At 46.2% G+C, this 26,327-nt stretch overlaps 1 protein-coding gene across 4 annotated transcripts; it reads left to right on the top strand.

Annotated features, from left to right (window-relative positions):
* Window positions 1–345: 345 nt before the first annotated feature.
* On the top strand, window positions 346–25,924 carry ARHGAP1 (Rho GTPase activating protein 1). 4 transcript variants are annotated; one of them, XM_041459881.1, is made up of 13 exons: window positions 346–454; window positions 4,918–5,101; window positions 5,903–5,995; window positions 16,452–16,539; window positions 16,781–16,912; window positions 17,389–17,475; window positions 18,079–18,177; window positions 18,888–18,995; window positions 20,243–20,319; window positions 20,711–20,788; window positions 21,336–21,464; window positions 21,615–21,718; window positions 22,130–25,924. In XM_041459881.1, exons 2-13 carry the CDS (start codon window positions 4,963–4,965, stop codon window positions 22,307–22,309), a joined length of 1,314 nt encoding a protein of 437 aa, XP_041315815.1. In that variant the 5' UTR covers window positions 346–454; window positions 4,918–4,962; the 3' UTR covers window positions 22,310–25,924. The 4 variants fall into 4 exon arrangements, with proteins under 4 accessions (XP_041315815.1, XP_041315814.1, XP_041315817.1 ...); XM_041459880.1 differs by lacking the exon at window positions 346–454 and adding an exon at window positions 499–774; XM_041459883.1 differs by lacking the exon at window positions 346–454 and adding an exon at window positions 1,029–2,479.
* The last annotated feature ends 403 nt before the right edge of the window (window positions 25,925–26,327 follow it).

Genomic DNA, 26,327 nt, shown 5'->3' with positions numbered 1-26,327 from the left:
GCCTGTCCTCTTGCTGCTGGGGCGGGGGAGCGGCCCGGCGGCTGGGCTGAGGCTGAGGCTGTGACTGAACGGGCCGGGGCTGGGCCCGGAGCCCCGAGCGCTCCGCCCGGGTGTTGCCGGGCTCGCCCTGTATGAGGGAGCGGCTCGGTTCGTCCGCGGTGCGCGCCTGGCGGGAAGAGCGCGGCTGGTGAAGCGCCGCGGGCACCTGGGCGGGGAGAGCCGGGCCGGCAGCCCGCGGTGTCCTGGCCACCGCTGATCGGGGCAGGCGGTGCAGGTACCGCCGGAGCGGCGCCACCGGGCCTGCTGCTGGCTGCTCCCACCTCGGCGGCTGCGGCGGGGCTGGCGCTGGGGCTGGCTGCCATTAATCCCGGTGCCCAGCAGCGGGGGCTGGTGCTTGTCCTGCCTTCAGGCCATTGGAGCGTACTAGGGGACCTTTGTTGTAACAGTGTAAATAGTAAGTTCGTGAGTCTCGTAAGCAATCTTGAGGTTCGCTCAGGGGTCTCCCAGGAAATGAGTCGAAGGGAACGGGAGAGAGCAGCTGTATTGGTGGAGGTGGAGGGGTGCAGCCCGCGCAGGGCTGTGTGTGCCCCGCTGCCTCCCTCACATGTGAGTCCTGGGTGGGTCCTGCACGGCACTGAGAGCAGCTTCTGTACTTTGTGCAGCAGCTCCGGAGAGGACGCTTGGAGGGTTCAGCACTTTTGCCCTCAGACCCTGCAGAGAACCAGTAGGGGGAAGCTGACTGCTCGCTAGAGTGGATTTCCAGCAGGCGCGGAGGTAGCCTTCAGCAAACGGATTGAGATGAGTGGGGAAGGAAGGCTGCTCAATTAAAAAGCTGTTGGAATAATGAAGGACCAAAGGGCTTTCCTGAGCAACAGTGTGTCTGTCCTGAGTTTACTGGTCATGGTGAGCCAGGACAAGGTCTGGCCCTTGACCTCTACATTCTTTCAGGGTAGTACCAGCGTAGAGATGCCCTCGGTGGTATCATCGGTCTTGATGTGAGGGAAGGCAAGGGGTGGGCTTTGTGGGTGAGTCTTGGTTCTGGACCTCATTCATGCATGTGAGTACCCTGAAGGTCTGCTGCTGAGTAACTGCTCCCTTTTCTTTCAACGTGCTTGTTTTTAACACTAGCAAAATGCAGTGCCTTGATTGATGTGTACAGAAAAAGAGACGTCTGTGCAAATAGGCTGAAACAGAGAGGAGGTGGGGATGGCAGCAGGGTCGTAAAAATAATCGCGGTACCAGGACTGTGTTGCATCTGACCATTGCTTGTTTGTCTTGCATGGAAGAAGAGGCCACTTTGCTTGTGTAATTCTTTATTGTATGTACAGCTCCAGGGTGTGGTAATACATGCATGGACATATTTTGAAGTGTAATTCACTTCTGAACTAATAGTACATCTGGAAGAGAAACAGGAAAAGGAAACTACCAAGCAGGTGTAGCTTAGAAATAAGTGATAGAAAAGCAGTGAAACTGAAATTGCAGGAAAAAATAGTTTTCTTGAACAGCAGCTACCAGGATTTCCTGGATATAATGTGAATGGTCTTCCCTGGGTAAATTCTGAATCTTATATAAGGAACCTTCAGAATTCCAGAATTTGTGTGAAAATTGTATTTTAATGGTCTGAGTTCTCTCCTTTAGTGGAGTGTGCTGTTCTCCATCATATGTCTCTTATATGTAGACAAGCTAATTTTTATTACACAGCAAGTGTTCAGGTGTAGTGCAGTTGCAGAAAACATACTTAAATACTTGGAAAAAAAAAGTAACAGTTGGCTTTTTAGAGCCTGGCAGTAAGTAAATGCTTCTGCTGCCATGTGTGATTCTTTAGGTTTTAAATCTTTGGCTAGAATTTTTGTTTTTCAAAATCTAGGTATGTAATTTCTCTGATTATTTGCTATATGGAGTGTACCACTTGCATCTTATCATGACATTTATGTAAAACAGATGCAGTTTTAAAACTGAATTAAATCTGTTGAAATTCTCTTTTATTGTTAAAACACATGAAATGTTTTTAACAAAACTACTCATTTTAACAGCTATATCACCATGGTGCATATGGATTTTCTGTTTAATGACAGATCCTTAGGGATCATTTTTGAGTACACAGGGAAGCATCTCATGCAGCTGCACTATGGGAAAGTGAAACGTGTATCCTTATATGAAGATGCTCAATTTGTGTCTTACATGCTAACTCCAGTTCTCTCCTTCTCAGAGCCTGCTAGCTCCCAAGCATTCAGAGGATTTCATGTCCTAAACTGCTCTATGGTTATCTGATGTGAGATCCTGTGCTTTTGCCTTTTGTATGTTGGGAAAGGGCTGGAGAAAAATCTGCAAAACCTTCTGTGGCTCTCTGGGTATTACAGTATGGTTCACAAGAAGGATCTGAAATCTAAGAGGTCTGCTCTGGATCCTGCTTCCATTAACACCATGGAGCAGTAACCTACGGCCAAGGAATGGAGCTGGCTGTGAAAACTGCATGAAGGTATCTGGAGAAACTTGTCTGTTTTTCCAAGGGAGAAGGCCAGAGCACTATCCACTGGGCTCTTTTTGCAGTGTGGATCCTGCTAACAAATTCCTTCTTCCACATGGTGCCACACTAAGATTAATTTTATGCCTCAGGGAAATCCCCCAGTGTTGTCTCTGGACAAGTGCTGCAAGTTGACTGTGAAGCCAAGTGGTGAGTGTAGGGACAAGTGTAGGGACACTTGGTGACTTGCTGACCCTGTGGCAGTACCATCACTGCTCTGTGGGGGGATTTGGATTTGGTCCCCAAGTGTTTCAGGACTTGGCTTTGGGGAAGTAGTTGCTACTGGATGTCCCCAAGAATCTCCCGTGAAAGGCATGTCAGTGGATGGCAGCAGTAAAATGTGGGTCCTCTGTCCCCACTAGGGCTGGGAAGTCCCTGAGTGCTGTGAATGCTGAGAGGCTGTCCTGGGGAGCCATGGATGCTTCCTCAGCATGAAGCACTGGCTTTTGGGGCTGCTGAGCTCCTGTGGGAAATGCTTTAAGCACGCTGAGTCATAGGAGTCAGTGCCTGCTGTTACCATAGAAATCAGATCAGCTGCTAGGGGTGGGGAGTCCTGGTCCCTTGGCTCCACTGCTGCGTGGTTCCAGCATGAGCTCACGGTGCTAGGGAACCTGGTTTCTTGCTCCTTGCCCTGTTGAGATCAGAGGAGGTCAGGCAGCTCTGGCAGCCCTGGCAAGAGGGAAGGGAAAATAATTTTGCTTGGATCTTTGCATGGCTGCAGTGGTGGCATTCTGTGTGTCTGATGTGCTGTCTTGATGACCTGCTCTCTGTATATGTCATGATCTTTCATATTTTGGGAAACATTGCATTTGATTAGCAATAACTTCCAGTCCTTTGGGAGCCCCAGAGAGGTGAAAACTGGTTGTAAACTGGTGAGTAGCAGATAAGGGAGGACAGGAAGTAAATAATAAGCTTGGAATGGTCCAAAGGGAGAAGAGGACCACTGAATATGCATTTTCCCGTGCTCTCAAAATGCATCCCCAAGCTTGGTGGCAAGTATAGACCTGACCATGGACATGACACCTTCCAGAGCTCAATCTCTCACAGGTTTTGTCCTCTGTGCTCAGTCTGAGTAACTGTTTCATTGTTTTCTCTGGATGAATATATACTTTCAAGCTCTAGGGGTGGAAGATGCAAAACATTGTTGCCCCCTCTCCATTCTGCTACAGGAAATAGCTTTACTGGGAATATACTTTTCACACTAAGGTGTTGTGCCTCCTCAGATCATCTTTGAACCCTTTGCTCTCCTCATAAAGCAAAATAAGCACAAGCATCACTGTGAAACAATGTTATAGAGACTCTTGCTGATGCAAGGTGTCACTTGATTTTTCTACAGTTCCTCTTGGCTTGCTGCCTGCTGACCACTGAATTACTGTGCACGTGGTCTGTGTGAGCAGTCCAGATCTACTTAGTTGTCCTTTTTAATGTTTCCTTGCTCACTTCCAGGAGACTGAATTCAGAGGATAACAGCTGCTTCCCAAGGATTGTCCTTAAGAGTTGGTACTCTTTGGAGGTCCTGTATGCTGTGCTAGCTCAGTCCCAGCTTTAATGTATCTTCTGCTTCAGATGAGAGTGAGAAATATTTGCAAACAACAGCAAATGCACTGAGCTGTTTCTTGGACCGTCTTAATTCTTTGATCTGCTTATTGCATGCTTGGTGAAAAATACTCTTTCAGGAAGTATGGCTTTAAATGAAAGAGATGATTCCTTGCTGCTAGCTATTATGTAGGAGAAAGGATTTACTGGGTGATGCTGAAAGGAGATGAGGATTGTATGTGTATTATTCTCCCTGTTTTACTAGCTCCGCCTAAAACATTCCTGTTTTAAGGAGCTGCTCACTTCTCTGTTCAGCTCGAAACACACTGAAGCACCCACTTCAGTGTTGTTGAGAGCTCTGGTTCTCCATTATGGGGAGATGGAGGGGGGTGATTCTTGGGAAAGCTTCCAGCACTGGGCCAACTGTGGAAACAGCCGGGCTTTGTGCCAGCCGTTCAGAGGGAGGGGGAGCTCAGAGCCATACAGGGAGTGAGTGTATCAGGCAGGGGCTGGTGCAGCCTGTCGCCTTCTGTGGAGTCCTGGTGCTGCTTCTGTTTCAGGAGAGAAAAACTATTCTGCCCAGAGAACCAGAGCTCTGGTCAAGCAGAGACTCCTTGAGAGGGTTGGTACAGCTCTTGATGGCCTTTGATAGCAATTGCCATGAAAGAATCTGACATGTTGAGCCTCTGGCAAGGAGGAGGAGGAGGAGGAGTTTCTGCTTGTATTAAGGGGGAGGGGACACAGTCTCTGGATAAGTAAGGATAAGGGAGTATTGGGGGAAAATCAGTGAGAAGGGCAAGTGTGTCTGTAGGGAGGTAGATTTGTGATCTCTATGTCTCACCTAACAATCTCTGCAGTCTGTGTTTTAGACACAGCAAAATAAGCTGCGGTATTTGGGGACCATGGCTACAGACCCACTCTCAGAGCTTCAGGATGACCTGAACTTGGATGATACCAACCAGTCCCTCAGCCAGCTCAAACTGACCTCCATAGATGATAAGAACTGGCCATCAGATGAAGTCCCTGCTTTTCCCAAATCAGGTGAGTATCCTGCTTGTTTGGGATCTGGGTTTTGGCCAAAAAGCAGTTGTTTGTCTTGCAGCATTGTGGTCATATCTACATATACAGAGAGCCCCAGCTCCATTTAAAAGCTTTATAGACACATTAAACTTGTACACACCCAAGTGAATCAGCCTCAGTATTGAACAGCACTGAAAAGTGCAGAGCCAGCTGCTGTAAATAATCTCTTCTCAGTCCTGTGCCTGACTGCATTTTGGTGCCGACAGAATAGATGTGCTGTAAATCTTTGAGTATGCTTCATTATGGTCTCTTGCAGGAGAGTTTGGCCTTCTGGACTGGAATGGTCTCAAACTGGTGGTCTCAAGTGGTCTCCATCTGGGAGGTGGGGCTGGAAATCTGAGTTGTTGCTCTGAAATCCTGTGCTGTGAACTAGGAGCAGAGAGGTCAGGAAAATTAGCTCAAGGATATATAGTATGACCATCCATCAAGGGACTATGTTAAGATCCTCCTTTCCTAAAAAGCCATGATGGTGTCCTTGGGTTTTGTCTTTGTGAATATTTGTGATATATCTGAACATTTTTTTGAGAGAGTGTACATTCTGAGGGACACATACGGATCTCATAGGACTGAGAGGACTCTTCTGAAGTCATTGCTGCTCTTGTCCACTCAGAATTTCAAAAGTGGATTTTCAAGGTGTATAGTTGCATACATTAGTCCCTCCCATGTAGAAGTGCCATTTTTTCTTATATCTCTATCTTTCTGTACTTGCCAATGTGCTCCTGATCCCTTTTTCTGATTGCTTGTTTCTTGTACTTTGTTCAGATGACTCCAAAGGCTCCCCTGAGCCTGTCACTCACCTGCAGTGGGATGATCCCTACTATGATATCGCCAGGCACCACATTGTGGAAGTAGCAGGTAGGAACCTTCCTGTTTTCTCCTTTGATGTCTTTGCAACTGGGCTGAGGAAGGACTTTTCTAATAGGGCTCTGGGGACATCTGCTGTTTGCCAAGCCCAAGTGGCAATGACAGGTGGCACAGAAAGAACATCAAACTTCTTGAATGTTTGTGATGTGTGTAATTATCCACTGACTTCAGCTAAACTTGGGTTTTTTCTTGACTCTTACTGACTTGATTATATTATTGTCAGAACTCAGTTGCTTTTGCTGAATTGTTTTAGATATGGCTCTTTACTACATCCTGAGCACAAAAGTGGTTTTTGCTTGATAATGCTGCAGAAGTTATGAAGTTAAGCAATACAGCTGTAAGGTCCTCAGCTGACTGAGTAATCCACAATAGGTGGCATCACTCATATCTGAATGACCAGAGCTTGCCATCCTGTCCAGAAATAGCATGTACAGAAATCTGAATTAGGGGGAATAGGCCTGTGTTCCACTGCAAGGAAAGACCTGTTCATTCAGAGTCACAAGCATTTGGATTTTCTTTGTGTTTTCTTGTTCATATTATTTTATTCATGCTAACCCTTGGTGATATACTGCTGGGACCTCCATGAGAAAGAATTTTGGAGGTATTTTTTAGGTTGCTGTGGTGAGCCTGAGTGAAGGGTAAGGCCAGTTTGTCTTGTGTTCCATGTTTTTTAAAGAAAGAAGCACTTCTACAAGTTGTTGTGATTTGATTCATACTTCCTGCTTGACTATAGCCACCTCCTACCCCTCCTGCTGCCACCTCCTACCCCTCCTACTGCCATCTTTCTGTACCTTGGTCCCTGTCCCACATGTGAATTGTCAAGGAAGCAGGGGCACAAGCTGGAGTCCTCCTGATTCAGGGTTGTTCTGCAGCAGAGTTTGACCACAATGGAAAGAGTTTCAGGCACTTACTTTGGTAAGAGTTGTCTTGATATCATTCTTTTCTGGGCAGTTTTCTCAAATAAGCTTTCTTTTTCCTGATCTCTCATGTTCCATCTTTTGTGGAACAAAATTATAATGGAAGACTCAAAACGTTGTTTATTGTTTTCCTGCTCAGTTTGACAGGTCAGGTGTTTGACATTTGGGCTATTATGCTTTATAGATTTGCCAGAAGTGTTTTCATTTACAAATGTGTTGCTAGGCTTCTTTTCATGAGGCTGGAGTTTCAGGACTTGGTTTTATAGAGGTCTGCACCCTAGTCTCTGCTGCTGAAACTGGAAAGGGACAGATGTGTGGACTCCACCATTTCAGTGGTAATAGCCAGAATATTTGGAATGTGAATGGCACAGGTCACTGGTGTTTGAGGACTCTGGGAAAGGGTGAGTTAAATGATAACAGCTGTTCACTTTAGGCTAAGCTTCAGACAAAGTGCTTAGCAGAGTTTAGATCAGAGACATTGATAAGACTGGAATGTCAGCCCATACCAAGGATATACTTTGCTGCCTCCTGAGATAAACACCACTCTTTCTGAGGGATTTCTGTTCCAAGGTAACATGACTTTTTCTTTGACAAGCTCTCTGAATGGAGTATCACTCCAATGGACGTGTGTGTCAGTGGCTCTTGGAATGTAGCCATTTGGCCATATGACACGGTATAGGGTAGCTAATGAAGAATTAGCCAGCTTCCTGAAAGGATTCCGGGCTGGGATGGTGGCTGACTGAGAGCCATGCCTGCATTCTGAACTCTTTCCCTGTTGTGGTTTAAATTTGTATTCCTAGTGAGCTCTGTGTGCCTGCAGTGTCTCTGTATAGTGCAGAAACAGCTCAGAGAAGCTTCTGTTCTTGGCTCTTGCTGGCCAGTTTTCACCGGTAGCTGATGTGTCTGAAAGCATGTGATGGTCCCACACATGGCATGTGGTGTGATGCCTTCCTTGGCACTGGGAGATCTTGGAGCACAGATCCAGATAGAGGATTTGCTGCCGTGTAGGTTTGAGACTTGCTGGTTTCTCATCTCCTGAAAGGAGAATTTAGGAAGTTGATCAAAGAGGTCTCACTTGTAATCTTGGTTCTGGAGAAGCTGTTAAATTTTTTTTGTGGTGAGTGATTGAGAATTCTAACTGTTCAGAGTATCTGACAGGGTAGTCTTCTCTGGATTGTTGTTGGAGGCAAACAATCCGGGAAAGTCTGGAAAAATCCTATTAGGGGTAGCCCGGAGAATAAAAATCTCACTGGAGAATTAATATCAAACTGTTCAGATGTGGCTCTGCTGACAAATTGTGTTTGTCAGCAGCTCCAGGTGCAATGAACTGGCTATGCTGAGGCTGAAGCAAAAATACCCTACATCTCTTGTAAATATTAGCAAATGGCAGCAGATCAAGGATAGTTTTATCCACTCTGTTGATTCTTTAGCTTTCTGTCCCATGTCCTTTACTGTTCTGCAGCTCAGAGCAGAAAGCTTGTGGCTAACTCTGTTCCTGTGTGCCCTGAAATATGTTCTGGGGTGATGATGCTATTTCGAGACAAAAGCAAAAGGCTGGTTCCCATCCTCAGGCTGAACTCCATGATCCCAGTGTTATCCTGTGTGGTCAGAGAAGTAATTGCTTCTTGCTGGATGTGTGCATGGTGTTGATAACTTAATAAAAGCCCAGTTTTGATGGCAAAAAGTTAGCACACTCGTTTTCTAGCTGACCTTAATTCAGTCCAAGGCATGCTGGATTTGAAAAGTCTGTCTATCTGACCTAAGAGGGGAAAGTACTGAAAAACATTTTGCAGAGTTTCCTAGGAAAATAAGCTTTTGGAGTTTGTTTTTCATTTAAAATAGTGCAGCAGTTTCATGGAGACTCTCCTTTGTGCCCTATGCTCCTGTCTCTTCTGGGGACTAGGATCTTGTGGGAAGAGGCTGTCCATGGGAAAGGAGCAGGCATGTCACTGCTGTCCCATGTGGTGGTGTGTTACACAAAGATGACAGCAAAAGGCATCCGGGCCACAGTCCTGAGGGAGTTTTCAGAACTGGAGTTATTGTTAGGAATCACAGTATTTTAGTTTAAGGAAACATTCTTTTGGTTCTGGGACTCGATGCTTTTCTGAAGGAAGATGTTGGTGTTCTGCTGGTCCTTTCAGACCTGCCTTAAAGTGTGTGTTTATGAGCGTTTTGCGCAGGCCCTGGAGAGGTCTCTGTGTGGTTTTATTCTTCTGGACTCCGAGTGCCTCTTTTTGTGAGCACTGTAGCAGTGAAATTCTTCTTTACACATGGCCTGAAGCTGAAAGAGAGGAGGCTTGATTTCATTGCACAGTCCGCTTCTGCAAAGTGTGTTTTTTTCCTTGCTTACGTCACATAGCATTTGGAGGAAACACAAGCTCCTGGTTGAGGGCTGTTAAGGAACTATCCTAAGTTTCTGTTGTGTTGAGAGTTTCTGTGTTCTCCTGCCAGTTCTTACATGGCAAAGGTGCTGCTTCCATCTTCTTGGGGGTTGAGGCAGACTAGACGTGACATAGTCTTGGCCTTGAATTTAGCGCAGGCTGAATTGCAAAACTAAAGCGGGTAGTTAATAATAGCCTAAAGGAGGTTTCTGGAGATGGCAATTCATGCTGGAAACCTGTGGCTGTGTAGGAAGAGCAGAGCTCTTGTCAGCTCTGGCAAGGTGTTCCTTCCTCATTCTGCTGCCCAGTCTGAAATACTGGTCTCTTCTTTATGGTCAATATGCAGAACTATGGCTATGAGGTTCATCAGCATTCCCATTTTACACAATAACTTCCTTGCTTTCTTTTGGGATAAGAAAACAGGGGCCTAACATACATTGGCATATAAATTTCTCACTACCATGGAGGGTAGAAGGTAGTGTATCAGTGGTCAGGAAAGTGGCTGTCACTATATACTCCATCTATGTAATCCCTGCCCAGTGATTTCAAAACTTTGTTGGAGCTCAAAACATGTTTCTGCTAGTTTGTGTGGGGAATCTGCTGCATCACACCATTGTTTGTCAATCTGTGGTGCTGTCCTTGCAGAAAAGCTGTGATACCAATACGTGTAAGACCTGTAACTGAAGTGGGAAAACAAGGTGGAGAACTATGAGTGTACTTTCTTTTGTGTTACTGGATTGAAGCTGCAATTCCAGCAGTAAATCTGTTTTCATTACTGAATCTGGTACCAAACCTACCCAACAAACATGACTGCAGGTGCCAAAGCTGTAGCTGGTGCTGATGATTTGCTGTAGGTGTTGGTGATTCACATGGGGAGGTAAAATCAATCTCGGAGCACCAGCAGTTGTTGTTTCTCTAAGCAGGCAGAGGTAGATGTGGCAGACAAAACTTATGTTGAAGATGTGTTGCAGGGTGTCTTTGGTGGCTAATGGACTCAGCAAAGGTCCATTAGCAAAGGGTAACAAGGGTCCATTTCCCTTCAGCCATGGTACATTGTTACTGGCTCCATTAGTAGAGACTTGCTTGCATTTCTGCTGCTTTTGGATGTAGTTTCCAGCTTTTAACTTTTTTATTTGTTCGTTTGTTTAAGAATATTTTGTGTGATAAAAAAGTGTGAATTGCTTCTATAGAATTGAGTCCATCCAAAGCAAGCCCAGCTTGTGCACCATATTTTAATATGCAAGGTCAAGGGAAGGGAGAGTATCTAAGGAATTTTAAGTTTATAAGGGAGGCTAAGAGAATGGAGAATTTCTTCCTAGAGCTCTGCTCTGCAAAGGCTCCTGTCTTGATAGGCTCATGTGGGTCTGTTGAGAATATAGCTGTGAGAGTCATGGAAAGGGGCTGGGTGTGATAATAAAATGGCTTCATAAACTATAGGAACCTTTTTTAAATTCGAATTGACAGTTCAGTTTTTTTACTCAGAATCTACTAATCATGAAAAAAAAGTTATGGGTGTGGGATGTGTTATTCATATGTATGGTGCCATTCTCTGTACACTTCTGAAGTTGTTCAGAGGACTTCAGAATTAATTGCAATTAACACTTTTAAAAGTGGCAGTACAGCAGTTAACATTTTGGTGGCAGAGGAAGTGTAACAGTAAGGGCAAGAAATTTGATTATACAGTTAGTCGCAAATTCAAAAGGGAGATTTGGGAATCAAGGCTTGCTGTTATTGCCTTTAATTGTTTTTGCAGAGGAGCATGGGGGAAAGATGAAATGGAAGGAGGTTGAATCCTGTAAGACAGCAGCTGAACGCATCCCAGTGGCAATCTGGCTAGGCTCTCAGGCTTTACCCTCATGATTACTTTCTGGGAAAGGGTGCAAAGCTTGGCTTGCTATAACTTTTTTTCTGTTCCTCCAGACCAGGGTGCACTTGATGGGGCCCATCCAGGTAGGTAGATTTTTTGTGGCACTAACATTTGGTTCTGTAGATCATGGTATTCCTTTAGCATGACCATGGCCTGTAGCTGGACTGTCTCAGGGGAGCCCAAACTTTGCTCAGCCTTGGGCTGCACTGGCAATTTTTCAGGAATCCAAAGGCTGCACAAAATTGTTGTCTGAGGGCTGCACCTCTGCCTCAGGCACAGCAGAATCATCTGGACCAAACTGGGCGTGTGGGCTTTACTTTGGGCTCTTCGGGGCTCATGGGTCTCAATGTAAATCCTGTTCCTGTCCTGTCATGGTGGTGGCCTGCTTGGACCAGTTCAGTTTGAACTCCAGTTCATCCTGTTATCTTTTGTGGTTTGGAAGTTCATTCTAGGATTGCTTCCTGTTCTTTCACATTATCTGCTGCTGCGCTCATGTGCTAAGCAGCTGGCACTTAAAATGGATTCTACATCTGAAAGCAACTGTTTTCTTTTTATTCTCCATTTGGCTGCAGACATGTTATGTTCTGGTAGCTTGTTTGCCCAAAGCTATGCTTGACTGCCCTGGGCTTGCTGAGCATTTGTTAATACTCTCCGGACTTCAGTCCTAAGTCTCAATAATTTGGCTGCTGGTGCTTTCATGCTTCTCAATGTACATGAAAACTTCTATTGGTGTGAAATTCTTACTGCTAAGACCTTCACACAATTCATGGAAATGCTGATTCTCATTTCCTCATTATGTGAGTCTTCTCCCCCTTTTTCTATGCTCTCAGACATCCTCCCATTCTGCATTCTTTAATCTGACCCTCTAGTATATTTTGTATCAGTTAAAGCTTTATTCACTTCATAAGGCTTTCTGATTCTCGCAGTGTTTGGATATTGGGAATATCAAGGTGGATGAATCATGCATTAAAATACTTCTGCTTTGATCTGCTTACCTTCTTTTCCTTCAGGGCTAAATCCACTTGGGAATTCAATAGGCAACTAAAATCTACTATGCTTAAACGTTTCCCAGCTGTGCCATAAGCTTAGCACAGCTAATTGAAATGAAATTACATTTGACAGATTTTTTACTCAGAGTGGCTCTGATTAAACATGCTAAGCTTTGTGAAACTTGTGTAGTAATATTCCAGTATTCTGTAGTGGTGCTCTTTCCTTGCCCCTCAACTCTGTTAACTTTGCTGTTTTAGCAGTAACATTAGCTTTTGGTGGCAAGTTTTATCCGTCTGCATTGTCTCAGTATCAAAGTACTAGGATATTCCCATATTAACCTTTCAACAAGATGGGCACCTAACTGAGGCAACCTGATGAAGGTAGGAATGAGCAATCTCTAGACTGCAGTTAGGCTGCCTCAAATCATGATATATATTTCAGGATATGTAATGGATATATTTCTGTTTACCTAGAAATAGTAAATAACAGGATTTGCATGCCAAGTATGTATTTTCTATGTTGGCTGTGTAAATTCATTTAATGCCTTGTCTTGGGACATTACTGCCATCTTGATGTGAATTTCTGCTGTGATATGTTCATATTGCTGCAGGTTTCAATCTGAAACATTTGCCTCAGTATTTTAATTTCAGCCCTTTTAGAAGTTTGGCCTTGCACTCATGGCTTGGAAACACAGCAGTGATTTTCCTTGCCCCTTGTCTTAGAAGTGCCCTGGACATGCTGCTTTTCAAGTGAGAAGAAAAACACAGTTCAGGCCTTAAAAGTTGCATAAAAATATTCAGGGACTTATGTCCATCAGTGCTACACGTTCATGTCTCTTTAGAGGAGCATCTGTCTTGTCTGGCTTTAGATATTGGCTACTGTCTTGCTCTTTGTTGTTAAAAGCAAAATAATCTGAATCACATCCTTCAGGGAGGTATTTTAATTCCAGTGTACATTGAAAATATTTAAGTCGAGGTGTTCTCTGAGTACTGATGGTATATAATTCGTTATTGGTTTGTTGTTAGCTACTGAGCGTTCCTCATCTGGGAGAGGTAGAAGGCAGCCCGAGAAGCCAAGTGATTACTTCATGGTCTGTAGTTGCGTTCAGTGGAAACTTCAGCTATTTGGAATTGCAAACAAGGGGTGAAGACCTTGTTTTCACCCCTTGTTTGCAATTCCAAATAGCTGAAGATATAGATACATAAGATTAATACTGCAAACAGGAAAGCAAATAGTACAAGAGATGGAGCATCTGGGAAAGATCAAACCTGATAAGAATCTGTTCTGTAGGAGGCAGAGGGGCCACCTGAAGGTAGTTTCCTCCAACAAGAATGCATGGAATGGGCTTTAGGTTCTTGTTTATAAATTGGAGCAACTAATTGTTCAGCTTTGGTGCTGAATTTTTTATTTTGTCATGTCTAGAGCAAGAAGACTGATCAGATATATGTCAGGTAGAAACAAGATTGGCAGTTGATGGTTTTGAAAGTTTCTGTGTTGACAGGCTGAGCTCAGTGTGATGAAACTGGAGCAAAACCCAGAACTCAGAAGAGTGCACGCTGGTTCCTTTGTAGGTCTCATGCATAAATTCATTCTGATTTGGAAGGCAAAGCAGGCCACTCCTTTTTCAGTCATCCTGGGCACTGTAGATTATCTTTTGATGTACTTGGTCCTGGAAATTGTCCAGGGAATACATGCCATCTCCCCTTTGAAAGAATCATAGATTGTCTGTTTATTCTTTACCAGCGATCCCAGACTATGTAAGGAACAATTCTGTAGACATTGCATAGGCCTTGCTGTAGGCTTTTATGTCATTTCAGAGAAAGCTATTTAAGGTATGTTGTTCTGGAATTGTGATTTGTCAGGTCTGATAATCAGTGCCCAGAAGCCTGAGCTGAGTGTATGGCCACCCACAACATGGCACAACCATGGCATTGTGCTGCAGAGGCCTGCCTTAATTAAACTTGAAGTCTGCATCTGGCCCTCAGACCATCCACTCTGGTGTGAAATGCAGCCTCAGTTAACTGAAAGTCATCTGTTCTGAATTTAGCTTAGAGCTACATATGATCTGCAAAGATCTGTTGTCTTTCTGACCATTCTCTTTCATGACTATAAAACTCAACAGATTCTCAAATGCTGCATCTTCTTGGTGCTTTATACAGGCAGGAGCCTTTGTCCTTCAGACAGAGACATATGAGTCGCACAAGACCAATGCGAAGGATCACAATATGCCATGTTCCTTGCCCAGGACTTGTAACCTGCACTTAGTCTTTTAGACAGCTCAATTACATTAGACCTGGCCCTAAAGCTCACAATGAGCTATCAAGAAACTCTGGGGTAGGCAGAGAGTGGGCTACCATGGGATGCGCGGTGTGATGTTGGTCTTTTGGCCTGGCTGTGACTGTACCCGGTTGTTCCAGATGAGCCTTGCATCACTCTCCTAGTCCTGCATTCCAGGTCTTGCGTCCTCCCCCGCTGCTCCGATCTCCGCATGTGAATGTCAATGTGATGGCCTGTGCCGCCCCTTTCCTGGTCCTACCTAGTGCTGCTGCAGTGTCCTTAGCTTTGGTAGAATTTCTGCCTTGTGTGCATTGGTAAATTCTGTGTTGTCTGGTGACTTGAAAATGGGACTTGCAAGGTGAAAATAAAAATGAACAAAGTAGCAAGAGAATCTGTTCTGACAAGATGGGGACAAAAGGGGGCTGGTGGCATCTTAATGTCATGGCTGGTGTGTATGAATTCTCTGGCTGCTATTTGTAGCACCAAGTGGTCATCTGCTAGTAACAGCATTCCCAGAAATATCAGGTTTGCTGTTCTGAGACCTCAGTTGCTGCGTGGCAAGTGTAGCCAAGCGATAGTTGAGGACCAGAGCCTGTGCGTAGGGGAGAAAATGGCTGCATGAATTTATAAATCCATGCTGGGAAAATGATGCATTTCAAGAGGAATGGTGTACTGCGGGTCAGTCCTGCATAAGTAGTGATCCTTGCTGCTTTTCTGTGCTGTGGTCTGTGTGAGATGGTTTACCATATGGGAGTAAGGAGGGTATTGAGTATAGCCTCAACAGCCCCATTCACTGTTGCACTCTCTGCTTGTCAAGAAAACACAGGTTTCAGAGCAGGGTGAGTAGCTAAAAAGATGGGAAGACTTTTACCCTTAATACTAAAGGAACCATTTAATCTCCACTGCTGCTAAAAAGAAGTCATCTTTGTGGAAATTGATTGGATGTTGTGTCTGGGACAGAATCAGACTTTCCCTCAAACTCTGTATGTCTGCAGGATTTGTGACCTGGTTCTCACTTATGCAAATCTCTCTATTCCCCAGCATGTCTCCTAAGCTTGGCCATGCTTTGTGTCTGCTTGGACTTTGTTCATGGGGCTGAGATCTCTGCTGGCAGAAGTCCACTGATGGTTGAAGACTTGCTTTGGGGAAAACTTGGCTTGTTGTCTCTGAAGCCTCAAGTGGTGGCTGGGAGTGTCCTCCATGACATGATGGTGCTTTATCGGTTATTTGGCTCCAGTGTGATGGGGACTGTTTTCTGCATGGCTTTTACAAAGAATGCTTTGTCGTGCTGCACTTTGCAGCTCCTTCTGTCTCAGGCTGGAAAAATCTCTCTGTGGATGGAAAATCTAGGAAGAGGTGAAGAGCTTATTCTACAATCCTTCTGGAGAATCCGGCAGCCCTGCTTGGCCCATCTGTAGAAGAGACTTTTCTTTGGAAAGATGAGAAATCATCTGGAACTCATCCAGAAGAGTTCTTATCTGGAACTGCTCTTTTTCTAGGATTTCTTTTGTTTCCAGGATATGAAATGGCCTGTGTTCTGTGTGCAGAGCTAAGCTCCAGGTGAAGCAATAAACAGATGCACCAGACTATTAGAAGCTAGTGTGGACTGTGTGCAGGGTGGAAGGAGTTATTGTGCAGGTGAGGGGCAGTTTTCCCTATGCCTCCCTGGACATGTGTGCATCAGGAGCAATGCCCAGGCACAGTTTTGCAGGATTAATACTCTGAGCACTCTGCTCCATCCCTATGTGCCCCGAGGCATTCTGGTTTCCAGTCCTTCATCTCCATTCAGGGCTGGAGCAGGGAATCTGTTTTTGATTCTCACTGTTGACTTGCCAGGCCCTTGGTGTTCAGGTTTCTGCTTCCACACTAGGCCCATGATAACTGCTGAAAATCAGATTTAGCATTGCTGGCAGCTGTGCCTTGTTACGATGGTTTCTCATTCTTTCTTTACCTCTTGCTGCCAATACCACAATGAAGTCCTTAACTCCCTGTAATCTCTGGCATTTTATCTGCAGGTGATGACAAATATGGAAGAAAAGTAATTTTGTTCAGTGCCTGCCGGATGCCCCCAAGTCATCAATTAGATCACGTGAAACTGCTGGGGTAAGTAGAGTCTTAGTAGGCTGCTCCTAATTTCTTAAATCTGACCTAATTCTCAGCTGCTGGATTCCTGGGGACAGATCCATCTGCAGTAGCTTCTTTAGCTGGACATGTCCTCCCAAGTGCTTACCTCCATTGCTGGAGATGCAAATCCTCTGTTATGGCACACAAAAAGAGTCCCAAAGGGAAGAATAGCCTCTCTGTAGCACAGCACAATGTGAGTTCATCAGTTCTTTCTTCTCAGGTACCTGAAATTCACACTGGACCAGTACGTGGAGAGTGACTACACTCTGGTGTACCTGCACCATGGCCTGACCAGTGAGAACAAGCCATCCCTGAGCTGGTTGCGGGATGCCTACAGGGAATTTGATCGCAAGTGAGTAAAGCTGCAGCAAGCAAGGATGTTATGTGCTGTTCTGTAGCCTAACATAGAGGATCTTCCCCAGCCCCACTGTGTAACTTGGTGATCATAATTCACTGTCACTTACTCTCCTGCTTAAGGAGGTGGATTGTTGATAAATACAGACTGAATCATAGGTTAAACAGCTCCTTCTGTAGTTACATCCTTTAAACCAATGGGCAAGCAGCAAACCCAGGACCTGGTGCAAGTGTGTCAGCCCCACAGTATAATTGTAGGTTCCTGGGTAGGCTGCTCACTGGTTTTAGATGAATCTTGGAATACAGGGTAGCATGCCTACAGCTACGGAGCATGGGAGAGCAGAGGCCATGAGTGCTGGGGTGTGGTGAGGCCCAGTGCAAAAGGCATGAAGCAACCCTGGAGCCTTAATCTTGTGGAAAGGTTGGTTCCTCTGCTTAAAGTGCAGCTTGTCATTACTGGGCTTCTCTTGACAGGTACAAGAAAAACATCAAAGCCTTGTATATTGTGCACCCAACCATGTTCATCAAGACCCTCCTGATACTCTTCAAGCCTCTGATCAGGTAGGAAGGAAGCACTATTGGAGGCTCACCTGCATGTTCACACTTCAGGGGAACAATGGGGCCTTCTCAGAGGGGCACAAACTGAGCCCAGGCTGCCAAGCCTATCCTGGAGTCTCTCACCTTTCTCTGTCTCCTCCTACTTCTGAGCTCAGAAATGCTCACACACCAGAAATACCTCTTTAGGAACCTACAGAGTTTGCAGCTCTGTGCTACTCCTTTTCTCTCCAGCCAAGTAGAAGTAAAAAGTTGCAGGCTCTGTAACTCAAATATTTAATTTATTGTGATACTGAAATAATAACTCTATGAAATAATTGGGAGTAAAATCTTCTCGAGCCTACTGCTGAACACAGGAAGGAGAAATGCACCATTTGAGGGAGCCTGCTGCTGCTAGGGCTTCTAATGTATCTTGGAAAGTCTTTGCATCTCCTGGTAAAATAGATGGAGTGGGAGAGCTATGTGGGTGACATCTCTGCTGCTCAGCCATACCTACCCTTTGCCCCACTGATGTTTCTTGCAGCCCGCTGCTCTCCTTTTCTGTAAGAAGTCAGTTCTGTTACTGGATTTCCCAATTCCTCACATATCTACCTTTCTCTTGTTTTTCAGCTTTAAATTTGGACGAAAGATTTTTTATGTGAATTACCTTAGTGAGCTGGAGGAGTATGTGAAGCTGGAACAGTTGGGGATCCCAAGCCAAGTACTAAAGTGAGAATACTGTCTGTCTCCCCCTTGCTTAGGGGTCTGTGAGAGGGGACCTTTTGTAAAGAGTGGCAAGAGAAGGAAGAGATTGTTCCACTCAGGTTTTGCATGGTGTGCTGACACACTGCCTTCAGGACTGGTTTCTCTCTGTATTCCTTCCTGTGTGTCCTTGGCCCCAGTCCCCAGTTCTGTCTTTGAGTTAAAAATCCTCCTGCAATGGAGAACCAATCCTGCATCTCCCACTCACTCCCTGGGGACTTTCTGCAAGATACTGACCTTAACACTGACCTGGAGCTCATGGTGTGCTTCTGCTGTCGTCTGGGCACCTGCTTAGCTCATTCTGCACTGCTCAGCTTGTCTTTGAGGCTTCCCAAAGTTTCCATAATCTCAGTCCTACCAGATTGCTTCCCTGTCCCACACCCACATGTGCATCTGTCTCATCACAAGCAGTGCTGTCCTGGCCTCCTGCCCACGCTGTTACTCAGCTACTCCACCTCTTGATTACAGATAGATACTCCTTTTCTCCCTGCTTTTTTTTTTTTTTTTGTTCTGGCAACCAGATGTTTGTTCTTGTGCTCCAGAGCTGCCCGTGGTGGTTTTGCATAGGTGTAATTGACTGTACTAGTCTGGTGCTGCTACCAGTGGGTGTGCAGTGCTGGGTTCATGCACTTTCTGGGAGGTGGAGTGCGTTTTTACTAGTCTGTTTTTTGCTGCAGGTATGATGAATACCTGAGATCCCTGCAGAAACCTCTGCAAGTGCCCCAGAAGCCAACACCCCCACGCCCACCACTGCCAAACCAGCAGTTTGGAGTCTCCCTACAGCAGTGAGTATTTCTGGACTGTGTTGCTTTTGCCCTGACTTGTTTGGTATGAGGTCACTGTATTTATTACTGAACAACAGCAGAAAATGGCTGAGAAATTTCTGGCAGTTCAGACTTCATACTAAACTTTAATAATTTTCCTGAGGAACTCTGTGCTCGTGTCCAGATCCTGACTAACTCAGTTCAATTCCACCCTCTTGATCTCTGGGTTAGATTATTTTTGCAATTTAGGGTCACTAAGGGAGGAGCAAAATAAGAGCCATGGGGACAGCTTTATGATACTAGAAACTTCCTTTTAAGCAAAGGAAGTCTGTAGGAGGCTGACAGGGTTCTCTTTAGGACTATGCTACTTTGAGAAGCGCTGCAGATTTGTTTCTTAGTTGTTTTCCAAATCATAAATTCTATTTTAAAACCACCTCTGTTCAGCCTTGTAGTATTCATTCCTGCGCAGTGACAAAGGCAAACACAGACACTGGCAAGGGCTGGTGATACTGAGTAAGTGTTGAAGGTATTTTTAACTCTGAGTGTGGTTTTGCCTCCCTGGGGAATGAGGAGGAGCCAGTACTGTGTAGCTAGACACATCCTCTGAGGCAGTCTGGGAACACATTCCCCAGCTTCAGTGCAAAATTTCCAGATGGTGTTTGCCATGGTGCCGTGGTGCCTGAGCTCGTTAGCAGCCTGGGAGGGGTGAGCATCTCCCAGCTATCGAGTGGTCTGGACAATCGAATGTGAGGGTGGCAGCAAGCACCTTGGCGTCATGAGGTTTTCCCTGACGGCCATTTTGTTGATAAATCTTTGGTTACAGGAATGTGGTGGCCAAAATTTTTTTTCTCATGTGTCAGCTTCTTTCTGCCCTTGCTCCTATGGGGAAGGAAAAAGGAAGCGTAACCCTTTTCACCTGATGCATAACTAGCATCCTTGCCTTCTGGGAAACCCTTTGCCCTGGCGTACAGGGTTGAGATTTTTACAGAGGATGGAACTCTTTGCCCTGGCATATACAGGTTGAGATTTTTACAGAGGATGGAAAAACATTCCTATGGTCTAGTAATGACCTTGTAGTTACTCCAGTGAATGATGTAACATGATGGGTGAAGAGGATAGAAGGCCAGAATAATGGCTGAACCAGGGATGGGGATAGCAAGATCATACGTAGTACAGCTTGTGTGGTAAATTCGAGAGTTGGAGGGTGCATGTAGGGCAGGACCAGTCCTGTGTGCCAGTCGTATGTAACCTGTTGTTTCTTGGTGCAGTCTCAGGGAGAAGAGCCCTGATCAGTCTCCTGTTCCTCTGGTGGTCAGAGACACCATTGCTCACTTGCGGGAGCATGGTAAGTGTTTGGGGATGCTGCAGTCCCATATTGGTGACCTCTGTTCTGTCCAAGCTCCCATCAAGACTGTGGTAAGATAAAGAAGAACAGCAGTCTAGAATAGGGTGTAAAGCCTGAACTAGGTGAGTTAGCCTTCAAGTGAGATTCTGGAGGGCTTAGGAGACCTCCTTATTTTAGGAGTCTGTGTTCCCACTTGTGTAAAAGTAGCCAAATGCCGATTGTATCCTTTGTCTGATAGTGGAAGCAGAAAGAATTGTTGTACTCTAAAAAAGGGACTTGTTGATATCTGTCTGAATGCCCCACAGCATGGATTTATAATTGTTAAGGCCAGCATTTTTAGAGATTCTCACATGGCTGATTTTTTTCTTCTCCATCTGCTGTCACTTCACAGCTCTTGATACAGAGGGCATTTTCCGGAGATCAGCAAATACACAGGTTGTCAGAGAGGTCCAGCAAAAGTACAATATGGGTAAGTGCCCAAGCACATCAGAGCCCCTCTCATTCCCTGATTACTGCTGTGCAACTGCAACTGTGTAGGAACTAGTCCATCATGGATTTTCTCCTTCTTTGATAGGTCTGTAGGTGAGGCCTCATCTTGGGGTATGAGCTGAATTGCAAGGGAGAAGTACCTGGTACTTCTGCTGTGTGGAAAGCATATTCCTTCCCACTCATATTCCCCTTATTATCCTTTTTTTTCCTGAAAGTTTCCCTGTTTCTTGGGGTGAGATATACCATCTTACTCTGGTTATACTGAAGGGACTTAAGATGACCAGGATGAAACTTAGTCATGTTTCATTTGATGACTTCTAAAAATGTAGTGCTGGATTCAGCACTGCTTTGTATATGATTTTGGGACATATTTTTCCACTCTTCTAGAAAATGTGTTACTTCAGGATTCTGTGTTTTTTAAAATACCTCTTCCTTAGTTTCAGACTGTGGCCATCATGTCCTGTCCTTTGTCTGGAGGAGGTGCTGCTTTGGCCAGTGAGCACTGAGTCTCTGCTCTACTTTCTCAGGTGTACCTGTAGATTTCCAGGAGTATGAAGATGTCCACCTCCCTGCTGTGATTCTCAAGACCTTCTTGAGGGAGCTACCTGAGCCCCTCCTCACTTTTGGCCTCTACAGCCATGTTGTCAGCTTCCAGAGTGAGTTGTAACAAGTGCTACTCCCTGAATGTTGCATTGGCTAAGGGCAAAGATGTCTTAGTGGAGACATGCATGGGATACCTTGTGACTGCCAGCAGGGCCTTGATCAGGATGGGTGCTGAGGATTGTCCTGTCTCTCTTGATTTTTAGGTGTGGAGGAGGTGAAACGTGTGGAAGTTGTTCGCAAAACGCTCCAGGATTTGCCGGAAGAAAACTACCAAGTGCTCCGTTTACTGACAGCCTTTCTGGTGCAGGTGAGCAGTAGCCTAAGCATTTGTTTGTCCTAACGCTGAGAGGTGCAGGCAGGCCTTCAGCCTAAAGAGTGCAGGCATACAGCCCGCGTGGTCTGTACCAGGGAGGCTGGAAGCTCCCCAGGGTGGAGGTAGAACTACAAAGTAGCTGAGTAGAAGAGGGGCCTCACATGTGCTTTAAAGTACTTCCTGCTGCCAAGAAAGCCACTGCATGGCCATTCAGGCAAGGGGGAAGATCATGAGTGGTGATCTGGACTTGTAGAGATATTATCTGACAGTACTCTTGATCCTGTTGTTATGATATAGCCTGGTCAGCTTTTGTCTTCTTATTTTCTCTGTCTGGCTTTGGGAAAGGTAGGCAGCTGCTGTGCTATTCTGTAGGATTCACAGTCGTCTCTTTCCCTTCCCACATAGGTCTCTGCTCACAGCGACAGAAACAAGATGACAAACACCAACCTGGCAGTTGTGTTTGGCCCAAATCTGCTCTGGGCCAAAGATGTGGCCATCACTCTAAAAGCCATCAATCCCATCAATACCTTTACCAAATTCCTGCTGGACCACCAGAAGGAGCTGTTTGAGGCTGCGGAGGCCTGAATCCAGGCCAGCCCACACCTGCACACTGTGCCCACCTTCCCCCTTCTTTGTCTTGGAGCTGTGATCAAGCTGTCTCCAGTACAAAGGGACCACTGATGTGGGTGATGAGCAGAGTGAGGGCTGTGGAGATGATGGTGAAAGTGTGCAAGTAAGTGAGCAGGAGACCTGCAGCTCTGGATGGGCAGGGGAGCTGGTCTCCCAGCTGCTGAGACTGGAGTCCTAACCCACCTGCACAGCTCCTCCAGTGCTCATCACCAGTCTTCTGCCCTCTCAGATGACCTGCCATCTTTTCCTCCTTCCCTTATGTGCAGTTTTTCTGCCCTCCTGGTCCCTTCCTCAGCTCAGATCTTTTTGTTCAAGCTCCCAATAGCCCCAGCTCACTTCTCCTTGCCTCAGCTGGGCTGTTTGGGCTAGGGTGGGGTTGCTGGGTTTTATGATGAAGACATTCTTACTGTGAGTGCCATTTCTCAGCACTGAGCATGCATCCTGCCTTTCCCCAGGGACACCTAAAGCAGGGAAGGGAGCAGCAGGAGCCCTTGTGCTTCAGGTAGCAGCATGTCCTGCACTTGCAAACACCACTCTAGACCCCCTGCTTTTGGCAGGCAGGTGAAGGACAGGCTCATGGCAATGGGCTGTCAGACTCCATAACAATGAAGGTGAGTTTAGCCCAAAGCCCAGCCCCTCTGGGGTCACCCACTCCAGGTACTATTCAGCATTTGCTGGACTGCAGTGGGTGACTTGCCTCTGTAGTTATCCAGCTCAGGTGTGTTTGTCCCTCCAGCAGCACGTCCAGCCTGGCTGGGAAGGTTCATGCCAGGCTTGGCTGTGCGTGCAGGCCAGCTGTGACCCTTTGACAGCTGGTGAGTCTGAATGGCAGGAGCAAGTGCCCTGGTGGCACTGAGCTGCTGAACACCATGAGGATCACCATCTGTCCTGGCAGCAGCACGAGGCCTCCTCTTCTGGCACAATTATCTGTGCTGACTGGCACAGGCCGCCTTGACTAGTTAGTTGTCTTTTTGAGCACAACTTTCCCCAGCACAGTGTAACAGAGAGCGTGGCCTTGATGGAAGGTCTGTGGACTGGGGCTAACCCTCACTATGGAATGTACCAGGCCTGGATTACAAATTTCTGCCCAGGTGCTGAGCACTTGTGCCAAAGCTGTGAGGGAACAGCTATTCCATGCCAAGGACCTTTGCTGTGTCTCCTCCTGGGTTCATACTTTGCACCCTGGGATCTGGTCAGAGACATCCTGTATGCCTTGGGCACAGCTGGAGAGATCATGTTCTCTGCAAGGCAGGCTCAGAATGGGGTGGTCCTGGCACCTCCCTGGGGCAGCTGTGATACTGTCACAGCATCTCTGTTGGGTTTGCATTGCCTCATTCCCATTACCTGAGCTAAAAGAGATCCTTCTCCTCAGCCTGGGCCTGTCTGGGTTTTAGGAGGGAGCTTCTAGCCTTACTTCACTGGTGTGATTTACCTTTGTATCTTGTGCCCTGTGTGCCTGGGCCAGACCTCCGTGCTGCATCTGGCCTCAGGGACAAATCTTTTGGACCAAGCAGAACTGTTTTTTTTAAAGCTACTGGATGCTAAAGAGAATTTGCTTTTTCATAATATTTTAGCCTGCCTTTAAACACTGACCAAGGGTCAGTGCCCCTGGTGTACTCAAAGTAAGTGGCATCTGCTGCAGGAATTAAGGAGATTGCTGTTTTTGCTAAACTCTGGAGTGGGGATGGGTGCAAACGTAGGCAGCTCTGCAAGGCAGTGCAGGTCCAGGCAGCTGCCTTGGAGGAGGTACACCAACATGTGGGTGGGAACAGTGCACAGGAAGGTGAATATTACTAAGACTTTGAGCTAGAGAGGTTCTAAGATAGGACTGGATCTGATCCTTTCTAGATACCAGGAGACTTTGCCATATGGAGGCTACTAGGCTGCTGACTTCTTCAAGTCTCCCTCTTCCAAGAGTAGGAGCCTTCTCTGTTTGGCCAGGATATGAATTGTTTCATCCTGAACAATTCACAGCAGTAGCTAAGTAAATGTTTTGGAGGGAGAGATAATCTGCTCCTAATTCACTTGTGGTCTCTTCTAGAGTGAGTTAGCAGGGCTGATGTGCTGTGGAGGAGTAATCTGTGGTGGACTGGTGTGGAGAGAGGTGTACTTCCCCCAGTGTTTAAGGGGCAAGGCCGTGGAGGCTGAGGGAGCCCAGTGCAGCCCCTCTTTCCCTGTAGGCATCCTGCTCTGTGGAGGCTTTGGTAGGGGGAGAAGGAGACTTGGTGCTCTGACTGTATCTGCAGCTGACACTGGCTTCACCTTCATCTCCATAGAGGAAAGGCAAGCCCAGTTAACTTCTGGAACAAATGCCCAAGCTCAGCAGCCTGGAATCCAAGTGCCTGTGTGCATGAGGCCTGGCCCTATGCACTCTCTGGGGAAGGTGGCATGTTCTGGCCTTGCAGAGCAGCAAGGACTGTTCCCTGCCCAGTAGCCAGAGGAGCAGTGCTGGAGTAGCTCCTGTCCATGGGGAAAGTGGAGGGAATACTGCAAGCATCTGAGTTCTGGCTGAACTTTGGTGGTTTATTTTAGGGTATTTTTGGGATTTAGGTTGGTTTTTTGGGGTTTTTTTGGTTTGTTTTTTTTAGTGAATTCTTGAAATGACGTTTCCTTTTTTAGCAAAATAGAGGCTGGTTCATCCCCTGCTGGCAGGGATAAAAGCCTGCTCCAGTTCAGTGCTTGCAGGGAGCAGATTTGGAGAGTGTTCAGGGAACTACTACTGCTCATGGTGGGAAAGTGCTTGCAAATCCTGGAAGGGACCCACTGTAAATATCCCCTTTCCTCTGCTGCTCCTTGTGCTGGAGCTGCTGAGGGCCCTGGAGCAGGCACAGTAACCAGGGTTGCTTTTGCAGTCTGTTCTTCTGAATGCCTTGTATTGAAATATTCCCTCCTGTGAAAGAACTGGCCCGGGCCTGCCTGCAGCCTGTGTCGGGTGGGTGGTTACCAGAGCCTGCACCTGCCAAAGCCAGGGGGTTAAATTCCCTCCTCACATGGGCAGGGTGCTGGCTGGGCTGGGTTTCTCTGCCTTGTATAGGTCGGGGGTGGTATACAGTTACGGTGCTGGTCTCTGTTGGTTTTCTCCTTGCTATAGAGCTGCCCAAGGGTCTCTTCCCTGGCTTACCTGTCAGGTTAGCTATTAGGCGTTTCTTCCTGTGGGGGTACTTGTTCTGCATCAACCTCCTGCTTTTAGCACCTAGAACATTCCCCTCTGCTAAGCCTCCTGCTGTCTTAATGGCCTCTGATCACTCCCTTGCCCAAGCTGTGAACTGACACCAGAGCTTCTGGGTGGTGCAGGGGGTCTGGGGCCATCCAGATGCCTTGTGTGTTAACATGAGAGAGCTGAGGGCCAGATTGGTCCCAGCTTCCTTTTTTATGCACAGGGGCTCCTGTGCAAAAATTTCGGCTTTGCTTTTGTTGCTGGTGTTCCCTGCCTTCTTCTTTGTTGATGTTCATCAGGTGCAGGCCTGGGTTTTCACAGTTCACACTGTTTATTTTCTTTTAATCTGCACCAATCTTGTATTTCACAGTTTGCACTTTTTGTATTTCAATAAAAATCAAAATGTAATCTCAGATCCAGACATGTTCGTCAAGTGGCAGCAGCAGTGACACATCTACAAGAAACAAGTAGGGCTGTCTATACTGCCAGCTACAACCATGCTGCAAGGAAGGAAAGTATGAAATGCCTCCTATGTGAGAAACTGAAGAAATACTAGGTTGCAGGAGCCTTGGGCTGGAAACAGAATTAAAACAAAAATTAAGTAGTATAGATTTGGCTCTTCTGAAGAGGGCTGTTTTTCCATGTTACCATCTTCCTGTCATGATGAGCAGTCTGCCTAGGATTTCCAAGGGTGCCAAGTGGGAGTCACTTTAGGATTAGCTGGCTGAGTTTATCCTGGAGCTAGATGATACACTCAGCAGAAGCCTACACCTTCTCATTTCAGTGTATGTGGATTGATAACTTGATGAACAGTAG

This window comes from Pyrgilauda ruficollis, unplaced genomic scaffold (assembly GCF_017590135.1).
Source record: "Pyrgilauda ruficollis isolate IOZ18807 unplaced genomic scaffold, ASM1759013v1 scaffold14, whole genome shotgun sequence".
Classification (NCBI taxonomy): domain Eukaryota; kingdom Metazoa; phylum Chordata; class Aves; order Passeriformes; family Passeridae; genus Pyrgilauda; species Pyrgilauda ruficollis.
This window is presented reverse-complemented; position numbering and strand designations above follow the sequence as displayed.

Bases quoted from the DNA above. Each gene is read 5' to 3' on its own strand.
- ARHGAP1 (XM_041459881.1), top strand. From the start codon at position 4,963: ATGGCTACAGACCCACTCTCAGAGCTTCAGGATGACCTGAACTTGGAT. The intron at 17,476-18,078 runs GTAGGAAGGAAG...CTTGTTTTTCAG, and splicing joins CTCTTCAAGCCTCTGATCAG to CTTTAAATTTGGACGAAAGA. The intron at 20,320-20,710 runs GTAAGTGTTTGG...GTCACTTCACAG, and splicing joins TGCTCACTTGCGGGAGCATG to CTCTTGATACAGAGGGCATT.